A 20,091-nucleotide genomic window follows, 5' to 3' on the forward strand; every position below is an offset into this window, starting at 1 on the left:
AAGGTGATGTTTGCAGGATTACACAAGGTGAAGGGAGGCCTGCAAGGGAAGCATTCCCATTGAATTCAAATGTGAGAAGGAAATCATGTAACAACTGCACCTAACTTTCTCCAAGTTATCCTCAGGTAATGGAGGACTTTGGTAAATGGTAAAATGAGCTAGAACACATTAAAAAAAATTAACTTCCAATATCCTCCACACATGTGCCAGTCTCTCGATGTGATAAGACTTATTTGTAATGTGAAAAAAGCAGTTATAAATCACTTCCATGTTATTCACCATCAGCGCTGTGCATGCATATGAAGTAAGTGTGTATGAAGTCACACTAGAGTTTTCATTATTCATAAATGAAACAAATCCTAAAACTTTCTTCCCACACTTGACAGCCAAATCTCCTCCACTTAAAAGTTAAGTCTGACAGGTGTAATACTTCTAAGTACATTCATGATATTTACCACTAATGTGTTTGATATTAAAGTTCAGCTGGAAAACTATCGAAATAGAAACAAAGAAGCATTTTCTCATCTGTATTTCGTATCAAGCACTGTCAAACATGTCAATGACAACCCCTTTGTGCGCCGCTTATCACCAGATCAGACCAAAACAAAGGCAGTAACATAACTTTCTGTGTATTTTCTTTTGCTTGTGAATGTTCATGTATCACTTCAGATTCTTTTTCGCAAATGTGTGAGAAAATTTCTTGAACTTGCTAACTGTTTCGGGAATAAATGACTTTAACAGTAAACATACAAGGGGGTCCTTGCACTATGGTGAGGTTATGTTTCTGGCAATCTGTTGTTTTAGAAGTTGTACAAGTAACTGAAACCCAAATTGTAAGGGAGTGGGGGTAAGGTGGGGGTACATTTCAGGCCAAAAATTTCCCAAATAAAATTCTCCTGCATGGTCTATACTTGAAACAGCTTACCATCAATATATAAAACATTTATCATGATGCAAATCAGACTCTGATTCAGCAACTGATGCCATTTGACTAGTGAATAAGACAATATTCAATGACTATTACTGAGAATGCTGGTGATGTGGGACAAGGTAGAAGTAGAGTGGGATGAGGGTGGATGGAAAGATTTGCTGATGTATTTGGTATTTTCTTAACATTTCCACTTTTGTTAGGTAGATATCACTTATATGGCACATCATAAACAACTAGTGTCCCTATGAGGTAACAGTCAGTAGGTGGAATACTTCGAAAATCTACTGTTACTTTGCTTTCATATAATTATAAAATTCTTCTAACTGAAAAGAATAATTAAAAAATATGAATCTTCTTCAAAGCAGCAGCTTCTGTGAAAACTTAGGTGCCAATCCAAAAACTTCTACCCTAATTCTTGAATTTCACTGTTGTAAAACATTGCCCTGTGAACCACTTTTTCTGGAAGGGTTGCCTGTATACTTACCTATCAATATATTTTTTTCATTTACCACCTCCTACCACTTGGCCAAAAAGTGATAAAGAACTGGTCTATACAATCACAGCAGAATACCAATTCACCCTACTATAGACACTTGGTGGATTAAGGATACCATGTCTGTTTACCATTCTTTGAGAAGCAATGGTGTATAACATGCTCTATGGATGCAAGTGTTGTCATGCATGAGACTGCCTGTGAACCTGGTAAAAAGTTACTTCTGGTCACTAAATGACAGGATGGACCCCTCTTGAGACACTAGGGCTTATAACAGGATGGATATTCCATTTCTGATCAAATACACCAGTTATTTAGCAATTCATGGACTAGTGGTAGTATGTCCAACACCCAATCTCAAAGTATAAATCAGAATCTTGTAGGAGATATTAAGTTCTTTCTATGGATGCATGCTCTGCAATGCATTTGCTCTATGATCATATGATCATGTGTCCCTCATGCTTGCAAATATGCTTGGTAAAAAGTTATTTCTAATCACTGGGTGTCACAAACGGTTGCAGAGAAACATGATGTCTACATCAGGAAGAATGGGTATTAAATCATGATGGAATAGTGAAGCTTTCCAACATTTGATGGCTTTGTGGCAGCTCTTTCATCAACTACTCTCCCAGGTTAAGTGTATTCACAGAGGGTGACTTAAGGAGGGTGGAAGAAGGACACACGATAAGATCTTTCCTTTAAGGCTACGTTGTCTGTTTCTGATATCATCTTGCTAAGGTGGGAAAGAGACAAGAAGGGATGAAGGCAAGCAAGAATGAATATGTACATGGGTATAAATGTATATGTCTGTGTATATGATGATATGTATATGTATGTATGTATATGTATATGTGTGGCAGGGGTGTGTGATGTCTCCATGGTTGTTTAATTTGTTTATGGATGGGGTTGTTAGGGAGGTGAATGCAAGAGTTTTGGAGAGAGGGGCAAGTATGCAGTCTGTTGTGAATGAGAGGGTTTGGGAAGTCAGTCAGTTGTTGTTCGCTGATGATACTGTGCTGGTGGATGATTTGGGTGAGAAACAGCATAAGTTGGTGACTGAGTTTGGTAAAGTGTGTGAAAGAAGAAAGCTGAGAGTAAATGTGAATAACAGCAAGGTTATTAGGTACAGTAGGGTTGAGGGACAAGTCAATTGGGAGGTAAGTTTGAATGGAGAAAAACTGGAGGAAGTGAAGTGTTTTAGATATCTGGGAGTGGATTTGGCAGCGGATGGAACCATGGAAGCGGAAGTGAATCATAGGGAGGGGGAGGGGGCAAAAGTTCTGGGAGCGTTGAAGAATGTGTGGAAGTCGAGAACATTATCTCGGAAAGCAAAAATGGGTATGTTTTAAGGTATAGTGGTTCGAACAATGTTATCTGGTTGCAAGGCGTGGGCTATGGATAGAGTTGTGCACAGGAGGGTGGATGTGCTGGAAATGAGATGTTTGAGGACAATATGTGGTGTGAGGTGGTTTGATCGAGTAAGTAATAGTAGGGTAAGAGAGATGTGTGGTAATAAAAAGAGTGTGGTTGAGAGAGCAGAAGAGGGTGTTTTGAAATGGTTTGGTCACATGGAGAGAATGAGTGAGGAAAGATTGACAAAGAGGATATATGTGTCAGAGGTGGAGGGAACGAGGAGAAGTGGTAGGACCAAATTGGAAGTGAAAAGATGGAGTGAAAAAGATTTTGAGTGATCGGGGCCTGAACATACAGGAGGGTGAAAGGCGTGCAAGGAATAGAGTGAACTGGAACAATGTGGTATAACGGGGTCGACGTGCTGTCAATGGACTGAACCAGGGCATGTGAAGCGTCTGGGGTAAACCATGGAAAGTTCTGTGGGGCCTGGATGTGGAAAGGGAGCTGTGGTTTTGATGTATTATTACATGACAGCTAGAGACTGAGTGTGAACGAAAGGGGCCTTTGTTGCCTTCTCCTAACACTACCTCGTGCACATTTGGGGGGAGGGGGTTGTTATTTCATGTGTGGCGGGGTGGCGATGGGAATGAATAAAGGCAGACAGTATGAATTATGTACATGTGTATATATGTATATGTCTGTGTGTGTATATATATGTGTACATTGAGATGTATAGGTATGCGTGTTTGCATGTGTGGACATGTATGTATATACATGTGTAAGTGGGTGGGTTGGGCCATTCTTTCGTCTGTTTCCTTGCGCTACCTCGCTAACGCGGGAGACAGCAACAAAGCAAAATAAATAAATAAATAGGGGAGAAAGAATACTTCCCATGTACTCCCTGCGTGTCGTAGAAGGCGACTAAAAGGGAAGGGAGTGGGTGGCTGGAAATCCTCCCCTCTCATTTTTTTTTTTTTTTCCAAAAGAAGGAACAGAGAACTCTTATCCATAATTTTGCCTGCCTTGCAGGGTGATGTTTGAATGCAACAATATCTAATTCACAATAGAATTAGCATGGAAAGTTTTGCATGGCCTGGATGTGGAAAGGGAGCTATGGTTTCGGTGCATTATACATGACAGCTAGAGAATGAGTGTGAACGAATGTGGCCTTTGTTGTCTTTTCCTAGCACTACCTCGCATGCATGCATGGGGAGGGGGTTGTCATTTCATGTGTGGTAGGGTGGTGACGGGAATGAATAAAGGCAGCATGTATGAATTATGTACATGTGTATATATGTATATGTGTATATATATATATATATATATATATATATATATATATATATATATATATATATATATATATACATATATATTTTTTTTTTTATACTTTGTCGCTGTCTCCCGCGTTTGCGAGGTAGCGCAAGGAAACAGACGAAAGAAATGGCCCAACCCACCCCCATACACATGTATATACATACGTCCACACACGCAAATATACATACCTACATAGCTTTCCATGGTTTACCCCAGACGCTTCACATGCCTTGATTCAATCCACTGACAGCACGTCAGCCCCGGTATACCACATCGCTCCAATTCACTCTATTCCTTGCCCTCCTTTCACCCTCCTGCATGTTCAGGCCCCGATCACACAAAATCTTTTTCACTCCATCTTTCCACCTCCAATTTGGTCTCCCTCTTCTCCTCGTTCCCTCCACCTCCGACACATATATCCTCTTGGTCAATCTTTCCTCACTCATTCTCTCCATGTGCCCAAACCACTTCAAAACACCCTCTTCTGCTCTCTCAACCATGCTCTTTTTATTTCCACACATCTCTCTTACCCTTACGTTACTCACTCGATCAAACCACCTCACACCACACATTGTCCTCAAACATCTCATTTCCAGCACATCCATCCTCCTGCGCACAACTCTATCCATAGCCCACGCCTCGCAACCATACAACATTGTTGGAACCACTATTCCTTCAAACATACCCATTTTTGCTTTCCGAGATAATGTTCTCGACTTTCACACATTCTTCAAGGCCCCCAGAATTTTCGCCCCCTCCCCCACCCTATGATCCACTTCCGCTTCCATGGTTCCATCCGCTGCCAGATCCACTCCCAGATATCTAAAACACTTCACTTCCTCCAGTTTTTCTCCATTCAAACTCACCTCCCAATTGACTTGACCCTCAACCCTACTGTACCTAATAACCTTGCTCTTATTCACATTTACTCTTAACTTTCTTCTTCCACACACTTTACCAAACTCAGTCACCAGCTTCTGCAGTTTCACACATGAATCAGCCACCAGCGCTGTGTCATCAGCGAACAACAACTGACTCATTTCCCAAGCTCTCTCATCCCCAACAGACTTCATACTTGCCCCTCTTTCCAAAACTCTTGCATTTACCTCCCTAACAACCCCATCCATAAACAAATTAAACAACCATGGAGACATCACACACCCCTGCCGCAAACCTACATTCACTGAGAACCAATCACTTTCCGCTCTTCCTACACGTACACATGCCTTACATCCTCGATAAAAACCTTTCACTGCTTCTAACAACTTTCCTCCCACACCATATATATATATATATATATATAGGGAGGTGAATGCAAGAGTTTTGGAAAGAGGGGCAAGTATGAAGTCTGTTGGGGATGAGAGAGCTTGGGAAGTGAGTCAGTTGTTGTTCGCTGATGATACAGCGCTGGTGGCTGATTCATGTGAGAAACTGCAGAAGCTGGTGACTGAGTTTGGTAAAGTGTGTGGAAGAAGAAAGTTAAGAGTAAATGTGAATAAGAGCAAGGTTATTAGGTACAGTAGGGTTGAGGGTCAAGTCAACTGGGAGGTGAGTTTGAATGGAGAAAAACTGGAGGAAGTGAAGTGTTTTAGATATCTGGGAGTGGATCTGGCAGCGGATGGAACCATGGAAGCGGAAGTGGATCATAGGGTGGGGGAGGGGGCGAAAATTCTGGGGGCCTTGAAGAATGTGTGGAAGTCGAGAGCATTATCTCGGAAAGCAAAAATGGGTATGTTTGAAGGAATAGTGGTTCCAACAATGTTGTATGGTTGCGAGGCGTGGGCTATGGATAGAGTTGTGCGCAGGAGGATGGATGTGCTGGAAATGAGATGTTTGAGGACAATGTGTGGTGTGAGGTGGTTTGGTCGAGTGAGTAACGTAAGGGTAAGAGAGATGTGTGGAAATAAAAAGAGCGTGGTTGAGAGAGCAGAAGAGGGTGTTTTGAAGTGGTTTGGGCACATGGAGAGAATGAGTGAGGAAAGATTGACCAAGAGGATATATTTGTCGGAGGTGGAGGGAACGAGGAGAAGAGGGAGACCAAATTGGAGGTGGAAAGATGGAGTGAAAAAGATTTTGTGTGATCGGGGCCTGAACATGCAGGAGGGTGAAAGGAGGGCAAGGAATAGAGTGAATTGGAGCGATGTGGTATACCGGGGTTGACGTGCTGTCAGTGGGTTGAATCAAGGCATGTGAAGCGTCTGGGGTAAACCATGGAAAGCTGTGTAGGTATGTATATTTGCGTGTGTGGACATGTGTATATGCGTGTGTATGGGGGGGGGTTGGGCCATTTCTTTCGTCTGTTTCCTTGCGCTACCTCGCAAACGCGGGAGACAGCGACAAAGTATAAAAAAAAAAAATATATATATATATATATATATATATATACGTTGAGTGGGGGAGGAATGGGATGTATTTAGGGAATCAGTGATGGATTGCGCAAAAGATGCTTGTGGCATGAGAAGAGTGGGAGGTGGGCTGTTTAGAAAGGGTAGTGAGTGGTGGGATGAAGAAGTAAGAGTATTAGTGAAAGAGAAGAGAGAGGCATTTGGATGATTTTTGCAGGGAAAAAATGCAATTGAGTGGGAGAAGTATAAAAGAAAGAGACAGGAGGTCAAGAGAAAGGTGCAAGAGGTGAAAAAAAGGGCAAATGAGAGTTGGGGTGAGAGACTATCAGTAAATTTTAGGGAGAATAAAAAGATGTTCTGGAAGGAGGTAAATAGGGTGCGTAAGACAAGGGAGCAAATGGGTACTTCAGTGAAGGGCGTAAATGGGGAGGTGATAACAAGTAGTGGTGATGTGAGAAGGAGATGGAATGAGTATTTTGAAGGTTTGTTGAATGTGTCTGATGACAGAGTGGCAGATATAGGGTGTTTGGGTCGAGGTGGTGTGCAAAGTGAGAGGGTTAGGGAAAATGATTTGGTAAACAGAGAAGAGGTAGTAAAAGCTTTGCGGAAGATGAAAGCCGGCAAGGCAGCAGGTTTGGATGGTATTGCAGTGGAATTTATTAAAAAAGGGGGTGACTGTATTGTTGACTGGTTGGTAAGGTTATTTAATGTATGTATGACTCATGGTGAGGTGCCTGAGGATTGGCGGAATGCGTGCATAGTGCCATTGTACAAAGGCAAAGGGGATAAGAGTGAGTGCTCAAATTACAGAGGTATAAGTTTGTTGAGTATTCCTGGTAAATTATATGGGAGGGTATTGATTGAGAGGGTGAAGGCATGTACAGAGCATCAGATTGGGGAAGAGCAGTGTGGTTTCAGAAGTGGTAGAGGATGTGTGGATCAGGTGTCTGCTTTGAAGAATGTATGTGAGAAATACTTAGAAAAGCAAATGGATTTGTATGTAGCATTTATGGATCTGGAGAAGGCATATGATAGAGTTGATAGAGATGCTCTGTGGAAGGTATTAAGAATATATGGTGTGGGAGGCAAGTTGTTAGAAGCAGTGAAAAGTTTTTATCGAGGATGTAAGGCATGTGTACGTGTAGGAAGAGAGGAAAGTGATTGGTTCTCAGTGAATGTAGGTTTGCGGCAGGGGTGTGTGATGTCTCCATGGTTGTTTAATTTGTTTATGGATGGGGTTGTTAGGGAGGTAAATGCAAGAGTTTTGGAAAGAGGGGCAAGTATGAAGTCTGTTGGGGATGAGAGAGCTTGGGAAGTGAGTCAGTTGTTGTTCGCTGATGATACAGCGCTGGTGGCGGATTCATGTGAGAAACTGCAGAAGCTGGTGACGGAGTTTGGTAAAGTGTGTGGAAGAAGAAAGTTAAGAGTAAATGTGAATAAGAGCAAGGTTATTAGGTACAGTAGGGTTGAGGGTCAAGTCAATTGGGAGATGAGTTTGAATGGTGAAAAACTGGAGGAAGTGAAGTGTTTTAGATATCTGGGAGTGGATCTGTCAGCGGATGGAACCATGGAAGCGGAAGTGGATCATAGGGTGGGGGAGGGGGCGAAAATTTTGGGAGCCTTGAAAAATGTGTGGAAGTCGAGAACATTATCCCGGAAAGCAAAAATGGGTATGTTTGAAGGAATAGTAGTTCCAACAATGTTGTATGGTTGCGAGGCGTGGGCTATGGATAGAGTTGTGCGCAGGAGGATGGATGTGCTGGAAATGAGATGTTTGAGGACAATGTGTGGTGTGAGGTGGTTTGATCGAGTAAGTAACGTAAGGGTAAGAGAGATGTGTGGAAATAAAAAGAGCGTGGTTGAGAGAGCAGAAGAGGGTGTTTTGAAATGGTTTGGGCACATGGAGAGAATGAGTGAGGAAAGATTGACCAAGAGGATATATGTGTCGGAGGTGGAGGGAACGAGGAGAAGAGGGAGACCAAATTGGAGGTGGAAAGATGGAGTGAAAAGGATTTTGTGTGATCGGGGCCTGAACATGCAGGAGGGTGAAAGGAGGGCAAGGAATAGAGTGAATTGGAGCGATGTGGTATACAGGGGTTGACGTGCTGTCAGTGGATTGAATCAAGGCATGTGAAGCGTCCGGGGTAAACCATGGAAAGCTGTGTAGGTATGTATATTTGCGTGTGTGGACGTGTGTATGTACATGTGTATGGGGGGGGTTGGGCCATTTCTTTCGTCTGTTTCCTTGCGCTACCTCGCAAACGCGGGAGACAGCGACAAAGTATAAAAAAAAAAAAAAAAAAAAAAAAAATATATACGTTGAAATGTATAGGTATGTATATGTGCGTGTGTGGATGTGTATGTATATACATGTGTACGTGGGTGAGTTGGGCCATTCTTTCGTCTGTTTCCTTGCGCTACCTCGATAACGCGGCAGACAGCGACAAAGTATAATATAAAATATAGAATTAGCACTTTGAGTTATAACATCATTGGTTTTTCTCCCCTTATCTTGAAGGTCCACAGTATCCAGCCTGCCATCCTTCTGCATGAGCCTACAGGTGTTTTTTTGTGTTCGCTGAAGGTTAGGTAATTAGATATTATCAACACAAGGTCTTTCACATTATTCAACTAGTTCATAATAACATCTGTGTCTTTCTCATTTGTTTCTTAAATTCTAGAGGCTTTACATCTGGTGGTCTACAGATTCATGCAACGACCAGACTTGGGCTTTCAACCTTGATAATGTGAGCTTCTTCTTCATCATCTGAGAAGTTCAGGAGTTCACTTGTTATAAGAGTATTCAACATTCACCATATGGCACAGCCAAAATCATCCTAAACAGATAGTGGAGAAGTGAAGCCCTCACTTTCTCCATTCTCAATGATTATGAGCAATGATCTCCCAAACTACCCAAGTCCCTGACTGCTATGACCACTCTCCTAATATTCTCAATCTGTTTTTTACCTCCAGTCCATCCCATTGTAACAACACAATCTCACACCCATTGGTTGGTCTGATCACATTTCCCATAAATGTATTTACCCTAACAGCACCTCCCCCTCCAGCAGCTCCTTCTGGGCATAAATAACAGCCCCTCAACAAAGCTGACTAGAATAACTTACTTAAATTCTTTTCTGACCTTCCTTAGGTAATTATTATTTCTTGTGTAGTTATGCTTCTGTCTCTGCCAAACACAGAGCAGAGTTTATTCTTGCAGGAACAGAAATATTCATCCGCTCTTCCTCCAAAATGACTTCTTCCAATCCATGGGTTAACTGATCCGGTTCTAAGGCCATTCAGGTAAGGGATCAGGCATCTCAGCACAGAAAAACTTTCTTCATCTGACTCCCCTTCAGTTTTATCACTGCCCATAATCGTTGCAAATACGTTACCCATGAGGCAAAGCATTCCTTTATTCAAGGAAGTGCAATAACTCCTCTTCGTCATACAGTGATACATCTTTTTGGTCTTTAGCTCAGGGCATCTCTGTCAACTTCTATTGTTCTACCTTTCCTTCACTTTTCTGTTTTGATGGTACTCTAGCTGTCTCTCCAATAGACTAAGTAACTCTCTTAGATTCCTGTTTCTCCTCTAACCCCACACTGGATGACTCTAAACATTCCTTCACCCCAATGCTCCTCATACTATTCCTATGCCCTTTCCCATAATCTCTTTTCACACTGTCTGAAAAGCACTTCTCTCTCTGGACATAAGCAAGACTTATAGTCCTGAAAGAGTGTGCCCTGTACTTGCACCATGGCTTGCTCATGTTCTGTTTCTATTCAAAAACCAAAAGTTTCCTTCTTCTTGGAAGCATGCATTGATACATCCCATCCCTAAGAGGGGTGACCGTTCTGATTGCTCTAACTAACATCCTGTTGCTTTGACATCTACCATTTCCAAAGTGTCTGAATCCCTCCTCAACTCCCATATGCTTAAACACCTTGAATCTCAGACTTCTCTCCAATCACCAGTATGGCTTTCATACAATAAGATTCAATGATGATATTCTTCCATATCTTACTAATGTCCACAGCTTTTGACAGGGTGTGGCATCGGGGTCTCATCTCTTTTGGCTTCCCTCCATCTCTTTGCTCCATTATCCAGCTTCCTTTCCAGCCAATATATTTCTGTGGTGTTAATGGATCAGCCTCCCCCACTTTCTCCAGCAACAGTGGTGTCCCTCCAGGTTCTGTACTGTCTCATACACTTTTTCTCCTTATCAACGATTTCCTCTCTTTTACAAATAACCAAGTGCATTCATATGCTGATGACTCAACAAAGCATTCCTCCACATCCTTCATATCTCCTTCTCTCAGAAGATATGCATCTCGTCTTGACACAACTTCCTCAATAAACTCAGACTTCAACAAGACATCATAGTTGGGTAGACAAAATCTAATCAGGTTTAAAGCCTCCAAGACCCAGTTTCTATCCATCTATCTATCGAAAGCTCCTTACAACTTTTGTCCCTCCTTTGATGGTTCTGTAATTCCACCTCAAGACTCAATGAACATATTTGCTATTACTGAAACATCCACTCTTTTCCTGGAAACCACACATTATGGAAATAGCTAAGTCTGCCTCTAAAAAACTGGGTGCCCTGATAAGGTATCAACATTTCCTTTCTTCTGAACAGATGCTAAAATCTATACAAAGGACTTATTCATCCTTGTGTAGAGTACTGTTCTCACATCTGGAGTGGATCTGAAAAGATAACTCTGCATCCGTACTTGACAGAGTCGAGTCAAAAGTAGTATGACTTATAAACTCTCCCGGAATAAGTTCAGACATGACCCTCTTGCACTATACTGTAATGTTGGTTCACTTTCCCTCTTCTATAAGTATTACTTTGGTTTTTACTCTCAAGAGCTGGCTGCCCCTACACTAGCTAAACCAAGAAATACTCAGCCAGCTGTTCCGTTACATGATTACTGTGTGACCTTCGGCAACTCAAGGGTGGGCCATTTTGATAACTTTCTTCAATCAGCTTTTGTCTTGTGATTCACAATGACGATTAAGATATGGTTTGAACCTTGGAGAGGGGAAAGGGAGGGGGAGGTTACTGTGCCTACATACAAGAGTGACCTTACAGGTGAATAAAAAGAAATCAAACATTATGTCAAAAAAAAGTAACAAGTTTTCTCTGCTACAACTACCACATCCAGAAGTAACCAGTCGAAAAGGCTCATGTCATAAAATTTATTGGTTTAATGAATCACTTATGTTCTGGCAGAAATAAGTTTTATACATTCCTAGGGGTAGCCCTATCCTCCAAAATATCATGGTATACTGGTTGATGGTTAGGACTACCACTTGTCATGGGCCAAAAATCAATCCATGATTAGACTGGTTGATATGCATCTCTAAGTAGTTCTCAAGATTTCTCTAGGTTTGTGAGATGAAGGTATCATGACATAAAAGCTCCTCCTCTCCACCAGGTCCAAACAATGCAAGTTAACTGCCTACTGAGCATCAAGCAAGGACAGAACTCAGAGAAATAGGCCTGTCTGAATGATGCCCATACCTGGGAATACAACTCTGGGTCAAAACAGTATTGCTGTGTTATATAATAATAACACCTAATGTAATTCCCCTTCTTAGGTCTGTATGCTTAATAGGCCTTGAAAATGAGCCCCAAAACAATGAAACAAATAACAAACACGCATAATACATGGAAAGAGATTGGGAGGAGAGAACGAGGTGCAGGTGAAAAGCTTGACCTAACTAACTAAACAACCCTCCAACACAACAATCATCATTACACAAATCAATGAAGAAAAAACTATCATCCAATAAATGCAATTTCCAATGGATGTTTAGTATGGAGTCTTCCACACCAGCAAATGTTTGTGAAGTGTTTTAGATATCTGGGAGTGGATTTGGCAGCGGATGGAACCATGGCAGCGAAAGTGAATCATAGGGTGGGGGAGGGGGGCGAAAGTTTTGGGAGCGTTGAAAAATGTGTGGAAGCGAAAATGGGTATATTTGAAGGAATAGTGGTTCCAACAATGTTATAAGGTTGCGAGGCATGGGCTGTAGATAGAGTTGTGCGGAGAAGGGTGGATGTATTATGTTTGAGGACAATATGTGGTGAGAGGTGGTTTGATCGAGTAATGAAAGGGTAAGAGAGATGTGTGGTAATAAAAAGTGTGTGGTTGAGACAGTAGAAGAGGGTGTTTTGAAATGGTTTGGTCACATGGAGAGAATGAGCGAGGAAAGCTAGACAAAAAGGATACATGTGTCAGAGGTGGAGGGAACATGGAGAAGTGGGAGACCAAACTGGAGGTGAAAAGAAGGAGTGGAAAAGATTTTGAGTGATCGGGACAGAACATGCAGGAAGGTGAAAGGCATGCAAGGAATAGAGTGAATTGGAACGATGTGGCATACCAGGGTCGACTTGCTGTCAATGGATTGAACCAGGGCATGTGAAGCATCTGGGGTAAACCATGGAAAGTTTTGTGGGGCCTGGATGTGGAAAGGAAGCTGTGGTTTCGGAGCATTATATATGACAGCTAGAGACTGAGTGTGAACGAATGTGGCCTTTGTTGTCTTTCCCTAGCGCTACCTCACGCACATGTGGGGGGAGGGGGTTGTCATTTCATGTGTGGCGGGGTGGCGGCAAAAATAAATAAAGGCAGACAGTATGAATTATGTATGTGTATATATATAGGAAGAGAGGAAAGTGATTGGTTCTCAGTGAATGTAGGTTTGTGGCAGGGGTGTGTGATGTCTCTATGGTTGTTTAATTTGTTTATGGATGGGGTTGTTAGGGAGGTGAATGCAAGAGTTTTGGAAAGAGGGGCAAGTATGAAGGCTGTTGGGGATGAGAGAGCTTGGGAAGTGAGTCAGTTGTTGTTCACTGATGATACAGCGCTGGTGGCTGATTCATGTGAGAAACTGCAGAAGCTGGTGACTGAGTTTGGGAAAGTGTGTGAAAGAAGAAAGTTAAGAGTAAATGTGAATAAGGTACAGTAGGGTTGAGGGTCAAGTCAATTGGGAGGTGAGTTTGAATGGAGAAAAACTGGAGGAAGTGAAGTGTTTTAGATATCTGGGAGTGGATCTGGCAGCGGATGGAATCATGGAAGCGGAAGTGGATCATAGGGTGGGGGAGGGGGCGAAAATTCTGGGAGCCTTGAAGAATGTGTGGAAGTCGAGAACATTATCTCGGAAAGCAAAAATGGGTATGTTTGAAGGAATAGTGGTTCCAACAATGTTGTATGGTTGCGAGGCGTGGGCTATGGATAGAGTGGTGCGCAGGAGGATGGATGTGCTGGAAATGAGATGTTTGAGGACAATGTGTGGTGTGAGGTGGTTTGATCGAGTAAGTAACGTAAGGGTAAGAGAGATGCGTGGAAATAAAAAGAGCGTGGTTGAGAGAGCAGAAGAGGGTGTTTTGAAATGGTTTGGGCACATGGAGAGAATGAGTGAGGAAAGATTGACCAAGAGGATATATGTGTCGGAGGTGGAGGGAACGAGGAGAAGAGGGAGACCAAATTGGAGGTGGAAAGATGGAGTGAAAAAGATTTTGTGTGATCGGGGCCTGAACATGCAGGAGGGTGAAAGGAGGGCAAGGAATAGAGTGAATTGGAGTGATGTGGTATACCGGGATTGACGTGCTGTCAGTGGATTGAATCAGGGCATGTGAAGCGTCTGGGGTAAACCATGGAAAGCTGTGTAGGTATGTATATTTGCGTGTGTGGACGTATGTATATACATGTGTATGGGGGTGGGTTGGGCCATTTCTTTCGTCTGTTTCCTTGCGCTACCTCGCAAACGCGGGAGACAGCGACAAAGCAAAAAAAAAAAAAAAAATATGTATACGTTGAGATGTATAGGTATGTATATGTGCATGTGTGAATGTGTATGTACATATATGCATATGTAGGTGGGTTGGGCCATTCTTTCGTCTGTTTCCTTGCGCTACCTCGCTAACGCGGGAGACAGCGACAAAGTATAATAAATAAATATATGGGTTAAAAATAGGGAAAAACTGAGCAACTTCACTTTCAAACATAAAACACAACAGGTTAACTTTAATTTCTTCCAGTTTTACCATTGAAAATGCAACACAATCAACAATATGAGCAATACATCATAAAAACATATTATGCCAGTGACTGCAGCAATTCTAAATATCTGATATGCCCTTAGTGAACCAATTTCTAAATAATTCCAAGGAATTCCATCAAATTCTTGTCCTATCATTTGAGTATTTTTTCTCATAAAAAAGATGCATATAATAATACAGTAACATGTTTGCAAAAAATAGTGAATTGAAGCGATGTGGTATACCAGGGTCGACATGCTATCAATGTATTGAACCAGGGCATGTGATGCATCAGGGGTAAACCATGGAAAGTTTTGTGGGTCCTGGATGTGGAAAGGGAGCTGTGGTTTCGGTGCATTATACATGACAGCTAGAGACTGAGCATGAAAAAATGTGGCCTTTGTTGTCTTTTCCTAGCAGTACCTCGTACGCAAGCGGGGGGAAGGGGTTGTCATTTCATGTGTGGCGGGGTGGCGACGGGAATGAATAAAGGGCAGACAGTATGAATTATGTACATGTGTATACATGTATATGTCTGTGTATGTATACATATGTATACGTTGAATTGTATAGGTATGTTTATGTTGTTGTTCGCTGGTGATACAGCGCTGGTGGCTGATTCGGGTGAGAAACTGCAGAAACTGGTGACTGAGTTTGGTAACGTGTGTGAAAGAAGAAAGCTGAGAGTAAATGTGAACAAGAGCAAGGTTATTAAGTACAGTAGGGTTGAGGGACAAGTAAACTGGGAGGTACATTAAAATGGAGAAAAACTGGAGGAAGTGAAGTGTTTTAGATATCCGGGAGTGGATTTGGCAATGGATGGAACCACTGAAGTGAAAGTGTGTCATAGGGTGGAGGAGGGGGCGAAAGTTCTGGGAGTGTTGAAAAATGTGTGGAAGGCAAGAACGTTATCTTGGAACGTTATCTTGGAAAGCAAAAATGGGTATGTTTGAAGGAATAGTGATTCCAACAATGTTATATGGTTGCGAAGCATGGGCTACAGAAAGAGTTGTGTGGAGGACGGTGGATGTGTTGGAAATGAGATGTTTGAGGACAATATGTGGTGTGAGGTGGTTTGATCAAGTAAGTAATGAAAGGGTAAGAGATGTGTGGTAATAAAAAGAGTGTGTTTGAGAGAGCAGAATAGGGTGTTTTCAAATGGTTTGGTCATATGGAGAGAATGAGTGAGGAAAGATTGACAAAGAGGATATATGTGTCGGAGGTGGAGGGAACGAGGAGAAGTGGGAGACCAAATTGGAAGTGGAAAGATGGAGTGAAAAAGATTTTGTGTGATCAGGGCCTGAACAAGCAGGAGGGTGAAAGGTGTGCAAGGAATAGAGTAAATTGGAATGACGTGATATACCGGGGTTGACATGCTGTCAATGGATTGAACCAGGGCATATGAAGCGTCTAGGGTAAACCATGGAAAGTTCTGTGGGGCCTGGATGTGGAAAGGGAGCTGTGGTTTCGGCGCATTATACATGACAGCTAGAGACTGAGTGTGAACGAATGTGGCCTTGTTGTCTTTTCCTAGTGCAACCTCGCACACATGCGGTCGGAGGGGGTTGTCATTTTCATGTGTGGCAGGGTGGCGACAGGAATGAATAAGGGCAGACAGTATGAATTATGTACATGTGCATATATGTATATGTCTGTGTTTGTATATATATGTGTACGTTGAGATGTATAGGTTATGTATATGTGCGTTTGTGGACGTGTATGTATATACATGTGTATGTAGGTGGGTTGAGCCATTCTTTCGTCTGTTTCCTTGCGCTACCTCGTTAACGTGGGAGACAGTGACAAAGTATAATAATTCTTTTTTTTTTGTCGCTGTCTCCCGCGTTTGCGAGGTAGCGCAAGGAAACAGACGAAAGAAATGGCCCAACCCACCCCCATACACAATGTATACACACACACGTCCACACACGCAAATATACATACCTACACAGCTTTCCATGGTTCACCCCAGACGCTTCACATGCCCTGATTCAATCCACTGACAGCACGTCAACCCCGGTACACCACATCGATCCAATTCACTCTATTCCTTGCCCTCCTTTCACCCTCCTGCATGTTCAGGCCCCGATCACACAAAATCTTTTTCACTCCATCTTTCCACCTCCAATTTGGTCTCCCACTTCTCCTCGTTCCCTCCACCTCCGACACATATATCCTCTTGGTCAATCTTTCCTCACTCATTCTCTCCATGTGCCCAAACCATTTTAAAACACCCTCTTCTGCTCTCTCAACCACGCTCTTTTTATTTCCACACATCTCTCTTACCCTTACGTTACTTACTCGATCAAACCACCTCACACCACACATTGTCCTCAAACATCTCATTTCCAGCACATCCATCCTCCTGCGCACAACTCTATCCATAGCCCACGCCTCGCAACCATACAACATTGTTGGAACCACTATTCCTTCAAACATACCCATTTTTGCTTTCCGAGATAATGTTCTCGACTTCCACACATTCTTCAAGGCTCCAGGATTTTCGCCCCCTCCCCCACCCTATGATCTACTTCCGCTTCCATGGTTCCATCCGCTGCCAGATCCACTCCCAGGTATCTAAAACATGTACAGGCATGTACAGAGCATCAGATTGGGGAAGAGCAGTGTGGTTTCAGAAGTGGTAGAGGATGTGTTGATCAGGTGTTTGCTTTGAAGAATGTATGTGAGAAATACTTAGAAAAGCAAATGGATTTGTATGTAGCATTTATGGATCTGGAGAAGGCATATGATAGAGTTGAGAGAGATGCTCTGTGGAAGGTATTAAGAATATATGGTGTGGGAGGCAAGTTGTTAGAAGCAGTGAAAAGTTTTTATCGAGGATGTAACGCATGTGTACGTGTAGGAAGAGAGGAAAGTGATTGGTTCTCAGTGAATGTAGGTTTGCGGCAGGGGTGTGTGATGTCTCCATGGTTGTTTAATTTGTTTATGGATGGGGTTGTTAGGGAGGTGAATGCAAGAGTTTTGGAAAGAGGGGCAAGTATGAAGTCTGACGGGGATGAGAGAGCTTGGGAAGTGAGTCAGTTGTTGTTCGCTGATGATACAGCGCTGGTGGCTGATTCATGTGAGAAACTGCAGAAGCTGGTGACTGAGTTTAGTAAAGTATGTGAAAGAAGAAAATTAACAGTAAATGTGAATAAGAGCAAGGTAATTAGGTACAGTAGGGTTGAGGGTCAAGTCAATTGGGAGGTAAGTTTGAATGGAGAAAAACTGGAGGAAGTAAAGTGTTTTAGAATAAATAAATATAAATAAAATGTTACTTGTGTTCACTGTGAAATTATTATATAAATAAGTGTTCATGCCAAAACTCTGTCTTTGAGGGAATATCCTCTCTCAGCCTCCTTCTCTGTACCTTCTTTTGGAAAATCAAAAACAAGAGGAGAGGATTTCCAGCCCCCCGCTCCCTCCCCTTTTAGCTCCCTCCCCTTTTAGTCACCTTTTATGACACACAGGGAATATGTGGGAAGTATTCTTTCACCTTATCCTCAGGGATTTAGAGTTGAAAAACATGGCCAAAGGATGTGAAAACAATGTATGAGATGCTGGAACAGCAGAGTCATGATAATCTGTGAAATTCAAATTTGCATTTACAAATTCACAAGAACTTCTTATACCTCTTTCTTTAAATTTCAAAATCAAATATTCATAATTTGCAGCCAAGCAGTGGCAGCCACAGCATATGTATCTCTTGCCTAGAGGGGATTCTCATATCATCCTCAGCCCAGGGTTTACAGTTATTTTCCATATCCAAATTCAAGAAATCTGGTAATGAAAAATCTGTTTGGTAATGAAAAATTTGGTTTGGTGATGATGATGATTCTGTAAGGATCAGGATATCACGGACAAAATGACTGATAAATTCTTTGGTGAAATGCATGATCATGAACCAGAAGGGAAGGTAGAGGTCTAAACTATCAGTGACTCTGTGTTTACATGTGTTACATGCTGATTATAAGTTTAACCATCATTCCTTTTCTTTCCTTTCTTAGGGTTTGTTTACAACTTTGGTTTATGTACCATGTATGATGCAAAGGGTTTATTTTAGCTGTTTTCAGACAGTTTATGGATATCTTCTGGCCTCTGGACCCTAACTTATTACTTCCATTTAAATCAATTACTCTAGTCTGTGATTTGATAATTCATAAAGGCTTCTAGTAACTAATCCACAAATTATGTGACTCTTCTGTCATTTGTTCAAGGATCTTCAAATGCCCTCTGCCATATATAACACACTCAAGTCAACTGTCAGAGGCAACCTGTGTTATTATAAACAGCACATCAACAGTCAAAGAGAAAAAACTACATGGATACTGATCTACAATCAGCTAGCAGATGAGATGGATGTGTTGGTCATGGACCCAAGAAGAAACACAAAGGTGGTATGTTCTGACAGGAGAGTAACCATCTGGCATCACCAGGTACCAGTCGGTGATAAACTTAGGCAGTCATGGAACCTAGCCACAAGCCTTGGCTAACAGTGGTTTCATCCAAGAATGGCGAGTCAAAACAGGGCTTTATTCACAATTAACCACAGGTCTGAGAAACCAAATCCCGATACTCCTAAAGGAGTATCTCATTTGCTCAGAGACTGACCACAAAGGGCAAAAATATGATGTGACAAAGAGAAGTCATCTGTCTATCAATATGCCATCTCCCACTTGAATCTCCTACTTGAATCCCCATTCTTGCAATATTCCAAATACTCCATCATGTTTGCACTTACCCCTCCTAATTCTGTCCTTCAATCTCACTACCAGCTTTAACTCTATCTCCTTTACTTTATAATACTCATTTAATTTCTCTTAATAATAACATTAACACTAATCTTTATATATACCTAAACCATCTCAACATTCTACTAGCAACATTGAAAAATACAACACACCTGCTGTGAAGCTTGAGTCTGCTGGGCAATCTGTGCTGCCTGGGAGATCATTTTTTGCCTGTTCTTTTCTGCCATTTCCAGAGCCAGCTGGTTGATCTCCCGGTCATCCAGCCGCTCTTGCTTGATCCGCGGAGCTGGAAAAAAAAGGTCAAGAATAAACAAAATATGAATGATACAATGAATACCTTTCTATAAATACAATGACACTAGCATGTAAATATCACAAAAGACTTACCAAATAAAACAAAATACAGGTACTGAACCATTTATCCAGAAAGCCTAGGACCAGGGACCACCTGGATTTCATGATTTTCCGGTTTTCTGGAACACAGCCTAATATATACGTAAAATATGAAAGAATGAAAATAAAGAATGAAATTGTGTTCAAGACTGTATTTGATCTACAAAGCCCATCATATTAGAGTCAGCCAGCTTAAAAAATATCCAGATTTCTGGAACTTCCAGTTTTCTGGAATTTGGATAATATGTTCGGTACCTGTACTAAAAAGCATAAAGAATTCTCCCTTTAAAGTATCATCAGCCAAACACACCAGTCAAATCCCATCAGGCTTACATTAACAGCAGTTAACAATTTTACAGAACTTACTGTTAAACATGGAGGTATATATATAAACACAAATATAGTGCATATAAACGTGCACTTTTCATTATAGTTCATATGAACGTGTACTTTTC

The 20,091-nt window shown here is 41.8% G+C and overlaps 1 protein-coding gene across 2 annotated transcripts in view; it reads right to left on the minus strand.

Annotated features, from left to right (window-relative positions):
* The window catches only part of LOC139767215 (uncharacterized), a 90,955-nt gene that overhangs the window by 4,349 nt on the left and 66,515 nt on the right, over positions 1 to 20,091 (minus strand). For both annotated transcript variants that reach the window (XM_071696338.1, XM_071696340.1), the window contains exon 2: positions 19,396 to 19,529. In XM_071696338.1, coding sequence (XP_071552439.1) covers positions 19,396 to 19,529 — 134 coding nt within the window. The remainder of the gene's footprint in view (positions 1 to 19,395; positions 19,530 to 20,091) is intronic.

The sequence above is a fragment of the Panulirus ornatus genome, chromosome 59, assembly GCF_036320965.1.
Source record: "Panulirus ornatus isolate Po-2019 chromosome 59, ASM3632096v1, whole genome shotgun sequence".
In the NCBI taxonomy this organism is placed as follows: Eukaryota; Metazoa; Arthropoda; class Malacostraca; order Decapoda; family Palinuridae; genus Panulirus; species Panulirus ornatus.